Source organism: Oryzias melastigma, linkage group LG2 (genome assembly GCF_002922805.2).
Source record: "Oryzias melastigma strain HK-1 linkage group LG2, ASM292280v2, whole genome shotgun sequence".
In the NCBI taxonomy this organism is placed as follows: domain Eukaryota; kingdom Metazoa; phylum Chordata; class Actinopteri; order Beloniformes; family Adrianichthyidae; genus Oryzias; species Oryzias melastigma.
In genome coordinates, this window is record NC_050513.1 from 16,470,427 (window position 1) to 16,478,034 (window position 7,608).

At 42.8% G+C, this 7,608-nt stretch overlaps 1 protein-coding gene across 1 annotated transcript; it reads left to right on the forward strand.

Annotated features, from left to right (window-relative positions):
• The first annotated feature begins 2,448 nt into the window (after positions 1-2,448).
• LOC112156805 (ankyrin repeat domain-containing protein SOWAHC) lies at positions 2,449-4,313 on the forward strand. Its single transcript, XM_024289180.2, has one exon. The coding sequence runs from the start codon at positions 2,751-2,753 to the stop codon at positions 3,915-3,917; it is 1,167 nt and encodes a 388-aa protein (XP_024144948.1). The 5' UTR covers positions 2,449-2,750; the 3' UTR covers positions 3,918-4,313.
• The last annotated feature ends 3,295 nt before the right edge of the window (positions 4,314-7,608 follow it).

The window sequence follows — 7,608 nt, forward strand, 5'->3', positions numbered from 1 at the left end:
AAAAAAAAAAAAAAAAAAAAATGGTAAACGGCCTTTATAGTTTACAAGTAGTGAGCAGGGAGTGAATTCAGACGCAGGTGTGACCCAGAAAAAGGGCTAATAAGGTTTGTTTTTTTTATTTACAAGAACTTACTTGAAGATGGAAAACCAGTCAGATAATTGAACCTCATGTTAAATATTTTAACATTGATAAAAACAGTTTTTTTAAACGAGTTTGTCGGAAAATGTATCCAGTAACAAAATTGTCAAGACGATACCCTGAATTTTTATAGGTTTTTTTTTTTACTAAATTATTTTTTGTATTGTCACTTTTCAGTTTCTTTTTTAGTCACCTGAATTTAATATTTATCTACTAAAAGATTTTTACATTTGAAAAACATAAGAATTGTTTGCTGTAACTCCGATACTACGTTCACACCGGAGATATGACTAAATGCGGGTTCTGGTATGTAAGTGTAGCTCATGGTGTTCACACTGGACAAGCAGGGAGGGGCTTCTTCTGTTTTTTTTTTTTTTCTCTTTTTTCTCTACTGTTCACTAGTGCACGTCTGCCACCTACGGAGTCTTGTTGCGAAATGTCAAAACGGTGCAAATCTCGTGACTTTCGCTCCAGACTTTTATTGGAGTTTGTCTTTTATTTCACTTCACACGTTCTCATCTATGCAAACGAACTGCTGTCCTGGTGCTAGAACACGACTAAAGAGTTCATTTTTGGCCCAAACAGAACTGGTACTAGGATCCTGCCGAGCTTCATGGTCGCTTTTCTGACTAAACACTGGAACTCATCCATGACTGTTTGTTCAGTGGTTGCTAGCCAGCTTAAATGGAAAAAGATTTCAGCCAAAGTTTTTTTTTTGAAGAAGAAGAAGAAGAAATCTGCCATTTCATACAGGAGTTTCGGTCGTCTGTGAGGATGTGTCTGATTCTGTCAGACTGGACTGCTTTACACTTTCAATGAGACTTGTCGTTTACTGTGTGACTAGATCTGATGTTTGAGACGGTCATGAGAACATTTATGGAACTTGAGAAAGAAGCTTGCTTTTATACTGAATGTCCAGATTAAAAAGAACGTTTTCACAAATGTGTCTTTACTTACTTTTCTGTTTGTAATTTTATTTTCATAGTAAAAACCTTGAAGAATCTTCTGAAAAGCTGATAAATTTCTAAAAAAAAAAAAAGGATAAATAACAGATGGTTGTGATTCAGTTGCCAGGATTAGTGGTTGGTTTCTTCCTCCCATTTAGGATCAGACCTGAAATGTGAAGAAATTCAAATACTGACATATTTTCTTTAATTTAGTGGCAATATGTACAAACTTATCTAGAGTGGAACCAATTTCTCAAAAAATAAAAAGTGATTCAAGTTATTTATTTATATATTAAAGAAAAGTGTCTATGTAATTCAACAACAGACATACACAAAGCCCATTTCCTGGCTTAAACCAATTAGAGAAACGAACCATCTCTGATGGGGACAGAATGACCTCTGACTTTGTGTGGCTCCCTTTGCAAATACTGTGGTGGACTGGAGGTGAGTATCTAGGTGTGCCTGATAAACAAAGTGGATGTAGACTCAACAGATGAGAGCAAAAAAAGAAAAAAAAAACTGAGTTTTGTACAAAAATGATACGACTTTGTCCCACGGTGGCAAATAAGAACAACAAAGAGAGGCCATTGCAAATAAGATCAAAAATACGGTTTTGTTACCATCGTTTTATATAGTTTAAAAATATCGTTTTTGTGACGCTTAAAGACCCACTCCAATGAACATTTTCTTTTTTGGGTTTTTAACATGTTTTTTGAGGCATTTTTCTCATAAAAAAATATTTACACAATTATCATGAAAGACAAATTACAAATTGTACGTAGTGGCCCACATGGCCTTTACATTAGCAACAAACATGGAGGGTAATATTAGAGAAGCAGAGGAAAACAAAGATGTACATGGATCTATTTTACAATAGGAGGGAGCTCGACTTAGTAGTGTCTACGGTACTGTAAAAAGTCAAACATTGGATCAATTGACAAAATTTACATTTAAAAAAAATATATATATTATTTATTAAATGACATTTTTGAGTTGAGTAAACCATCAACCCAAATATGATCAAAACTTAAAACTTTAAACAAAGCAAATTAAAGACTTTTTTTGGACTGGTCCTGATTCACATTGTTTTGAATGAAAAAAAAATACTCAAAAAAGCTTTTTTAATCGATATTTCCTTATTTATGTCCTCCATAATGAGAAAATATCACAAGAACAAGTTTTTATTTAATTTAGTTCAGGTGTGACATTAAAAATATTCCAATATTTACTACTGGTACAGGCTGACTGAAAGACAAACACGTAAAAATGTAGATTCGGCCTCTATATAACCCAATCTTTCATGATTAGTAAAGTATAAAATAAACGTCTTAATGCGGGTTTGAGGTCACGTGCAGACCTGATTTCCTCCGTTGCTAGGATACAAAGAACATTAAAGGATTAGCCCGGTCATTCTCCGTCGAGTGAAGTTGTGTTTTAGCAGCTTGACCCTGACCCGGTCCAGGTTCGGACGGGTATGGCTGCGCTTTGCTGTCCGAACTCCAAAGCCCCGACTTCAAAGCAGCGTCGGAGCCGCTCGTAACTCCTTTGAAGCCCACGTGGGGCGCGCGGCTTTAGTGACGACGGGTGGGAAACATGCGCGTGCTCGGGAGGGACGCTCGGCGTTAAAGCGAGTTCAGAGGGGGGCGTGCCCTCGCGTCAGGAGGATGGCCACACCTGAGCGCTCAGGTTCAGGAAATGATGAGGTTCCGCGTTCCCGCACCGCGCAGGGAGAGCCAGGCCAGCACGCGGGCGGAGGGGAGCAGAGCTCACGCGCCATGGGGAACAGGGACAGCAGAGTGAGGGTCGAGGAAGGGGGGGAGAATGAGATCCCCACGATCCAAGTCTCGCCCGAGCTTGAAGATGGAGCCTGCACCCTACCTGAGACACCTGGTACCAAATCTGGATCCCAGATTCACACTGGACTCATGGAAACCGGTGTCAAACCTGGATCCCAATCGGTCCCCTCTAACCTGGCAGTCTTGGATGTGGCGTGGCATCAGGACGACTCCGACGAAGGGCGGAGCCAGACTGGCAGCGAGGATGGCGGCTCGGTCAGGTGCAGCCGCGTACGCTTCCTGCAGGTGATGAAGGACAGCTCCCTGCAGGTGCGCCGCGGCCTGACCATACTGCCCCCCAGGGCCGACTCCGACCACGACTCTTTAGGTGAAGAGGAGAGGACGCCGGCGGCGTTGGACCCCCTGGAGCACGAGTGGATGATGTGCTCCTCCGACGGGGAGTGGGACAACCTAACCAGGCTGCTGGACCAGGACCCCCACCTCATCCAGAGGAAGGACTTCGTCACCGGCTTCACCTGCCTGCACTGGGCCGCCAAGCACGGCCGGCCCGAGCTGCTGGTCCAAATCCTGACCGCGGCCGAGCGGCACTGCATCGACGTCAGCGTGAACGGCCGCACCAGTGCTGGCTACACCCCGCTTCACCTGGCCGCCATGCAGGGACACCTGGACGTGCTGAAGCTGCTGGTGGGGGCCTACAACGCCGACGTGAACGTCAGGGACTTCAGCGGCCGCAAGGCCTGCCACTACCTCAACAAAAGCACAGGGGGGGACATCCAAGACATCATCGCGGACGACGAGGCCCCTGACGCCCCCACGGGCGAGAGCGGGCACCCCGCTAGGCCTCACAGCAGCTATATGGACAGGGGGGCCCAACTAAGGGGGTCGGTGTTTCTTCGGAGGAGGTCCTCGTTCAGCAGCATGAGACCCAAACTGCAGAGGCTCCGAGCTCGAGCGTCTCAGCTCGTCCACAGATCTTCCTTTAGGGACACACCGGAGCCAGGAGGGGCGCCCCCAGGTCCAGACACCCTTCTGTAGCTGAGACCTACGACGATTTGTGCAATCCGACACAAATTTGTCTGCAGACCGACAGGACCTCGCACATGTGGTTTCTGCAGATTCATGTGCAGGCAGACGGCGGCGTTTCGCAAACGCTTGCACATTCTTTGCAACACCTGAAAAACGCCATACCACTCCCAGCAGGCTGCAACGTGTCAACCCCACCCTCGACGCTTAGCTGGAAGTGTTTGAGAAAGACGGGAAGAGAGGATGACTTTACTAATACTAATCCTGGTCTCTGTTATAATTGAAACACTGACCTCATTTCTCGACAGCACGTGTCAAAGTCAAGGCCCAGGGGCCGGATCTGGCCCTCTGGGTAATTCTATCCGGCCCTACAGATTTATTTTATCATTATAATGGCCAGATATTATCTTGTGCTTATTTTTAACTTGTAGAATTTTGACAAAAAATATTTTTATGGTGATTAAAATATTGAAAGTTATTTAAGGTTTAGGTTGATTTATTCTGGAATATTATTCATGCCTTTTTATTATTAAAAATTATGTTAAAAAGTTCCGGTTTTTAAGTTTTTAAAATTGGCGATATGCTAGCTTTTTGGACTATTTTGGCATTTATCCTTTTTTTTGAGTTTACTAATACTTCAGCTACATGCTAGCTGTTTTGGCTAGTTAATTTTCTTTTTTTAGTTTTTAGGCCTTTTTGGAGTAAGGCTAATATTTACACTCCAGCTGTTTAAACTAATTCATTTTTTTTTTTTTCAATTTTTAGGCTACTTTGAAGTTTAGCTATTTTTTTCAGCTAGCTGTTATGGCTAACCTATTTCTTTTTAGGCTAATTTGGCATTTAGCTAGCATTTTAGCTGGCTATCAACATCACCATTTTCAGCTATTAGCTTCAGTGATTTCAGCTATCAGTCTTTTTAGCTATCAATTTCAGCATCTTCAGCTTATAGCATTCAAACTAGCATTATCACAGGTTATAGTTCATGATTATGTTAAAAAGTTCCATCCATCCATCCATCCATTTTCTTCACCGCTTCTTCCCTTTCGGGGTCGCGGGGGTGCCGGAGCCTATCCCGGCTACTGAAGGGCGAAGGCGGGGTACACCCTGGACAGGTCGCCAGTCTGTCGCAGGGCATGTTAAAAAGTTATGGTTTTGAAATTTTAAAAATGTAATTTTAGAGTGTTCAATCAATGTTTATCCTGTTCGGCCCACGACCTATGGTGTGTTTTGGATTTTGGCCCCTCGTGTGATTGAGTTTGACACCTCTGCTCGACAGTGACTCAAATATGTTCATACTGAGCTTAAATACTCAGTTGTTACGTAAACTTTTTATTTCTTCAATAAATATTCAACTTTTTTCCAGCAGTGTTGTTTTTTTCCTAAAATGTTCTCCTTCAGACTATTACCGTTCTTCAAAATCAGAACAAGAACGCAGGTTGAAAGAACATTTTGAAGCTGCAAACACTCAAGAGTGCACAAAAAACTACTCTTGAGTTCAGTATATCAGAGCACTCACTGATTTTGAGCAAAATAGAAGAAGTCCAAATAAAACCCATACAGAAGCCTCCAAAATAAAAGCTTAGCCTGCCAGTATGAGTTAAATTGGAACTGTGTTTCAAAATAAGAGCGCTCCAGAACAGAAGGACCCCCAGGTTCACCTGGGGCACATTTCTCAGGTCTTGCAGCACCAGCTCTGATGTCAATCATGTCCTGGGTCACCAGTGGGTTAAAAACCCCACCCCCACTTAAACACCATTGACTGCACTAAGAAAACTGGACAGAGTGACCCCTCCCCCCCGGCGTTCCAAACAGGAAGTACCTGTTGGCTCCAAGAAACCAAAATCCCCATAGACTTCTATAGAGACACAAACAGCCATTATTCAGTTACTCTACTGATCACAATACTTTTTCAAACATGTTCTTGCAACTTCGACATTTTTTATATTTTTCTGTCTAGAAAGTTTTTAAAGTCATAAACTGACCAATCAGAGGCATCGATAAAAGTATGTGGCATTACGTGGAATGTTTCAAAGCATTTTATTGATAGATTCTCCTGAGTTTGTCTTTAAGTGATAGGTGTGTGGACTTCCAACAAGCTCACCCCTGATAGGTGAAGGTAGTTGCCATAGAAACATGGATTAAGACCGACCCGGACTAAAATCACTGCTCACTGATGTCATCTGGCTCCAACATGGGGGGGTCAGTATAGCAAAAAACAACAAAAGGGAGATTGTATTGACTTTATTTAGAATGACCTCCAGAGGGCCACTGGTGTGAATGTCTCTACCCAAACAATCAGGAACAGACTTCATGAAGGTGGCCTGAGGGCCTGAAGTCCTGTAGTGGGCCCTGTGCTCACTGCCCAGCACCGTGGAGCTCCACTGGCATTTGCCCAAGAACACCAGAATTTTCAAGTCCGCCACTGGCGCCCTGTACTTTTCACAGACAAGATCAGGTTCACCCTGAGCACCTGTGATAGACGTGAAAGAGTCTGGAGAAGACCAGGAGAACGTTATGCTGCCTGCAACATCGTTCAACATGACAGGTTTGGTGGTGGGTCAGTGATGGTCTGGGGAGCCATATCCATGGAGGGACGCACAGACCTCTACTGCCTAGGAAATGGTGCTCTGACTGCCATAAGGTATCCAGATGAAATCCTTGAACCCATTGTCAGACCCTACGCTGGTGCAGTAGATCCTGGTTTCCTCCTAATGCACGACAATGCCCGGCCTCACGTGTCAAGAGTATGCAGGCAGTACCTGGAGGATGAAGGAATTGAAACAATTGAATGGCCTTCACGATCCCCTGACTTAAACCCAATAGAACATCTCTGGGACATTATGTTTGGGTCCATTAGGCGCCGCCAGGTTGCTCCTCAGACTGTACAACAGCTCAGGGACGCCCTCACACAGATCTGGGAGGAAATGCCACAAGACACCATCCGTCGTCTCATTAGGAGCATGCCGCGACGTTGTCAAGCATGCATATAAGCCTGTGGGGGCCACACATGATACTTAAAAGCATTTTGAGTTGCAGAAATTAAGTTTTGGAAAAATGGACAAGCCTGCCACATCTTCATTTCACTCTGATTTTATGGTGTCTACACAATTGAGCCTCTGTAGGCTGAAAACTTTTATTTCCATTAAAAGACTTGGCATCCTTTTGTTCATAAGACACTGTCCTGTCGTTATTTGTATAGATATCCAACTTCATATTGAGATCTGATGTAGCTAATGTGTTTCTTTAAAGTGCTCCTTTAATTTTAGTATATATTGTAACTTGGTTGGTGATCCGATTTGATTCATGAATCAAGCTTAACGATTTACAGATCGAACCACCATTCTTACTATTTGGTGTATGTTTGAAGAGTTGCTGTCTTTTTATCGGATGTATTAAACTTAAAACATATATATTACATTTAGTTTTGTTATAGAACTTCAGTCTCGTTTTCAACTACATTAAAAAAAACACAATAGTTTAAAATGGGATGACTCATCAACTTTAAAGATTTGTGACAGAACAGATGCAAAAATAGGGGTTGGTTTTGCATTGCTGCATCATTTTAACATTTAGGGAAAAGCTCTAAAAAAGAAACCAGAATGACTGGTGTAGAACCCGTCCGACTGGACTGAACGTACCAAGGAGAAACATAGAAAAACACAAACATTTTTGCTTATAAGTTTTTATTTCCAAGTATTCAAAA

What these genes read in the sequence shown, in the direction of transcription:
- LOC112156805 (XM_024289180.2), top strand. Translation starts at nt 2,751, where the DNA reads ATGGCCACACCTGAGCGCTCAGGTTCAGGAAATGATGAGGTTCCGCGT.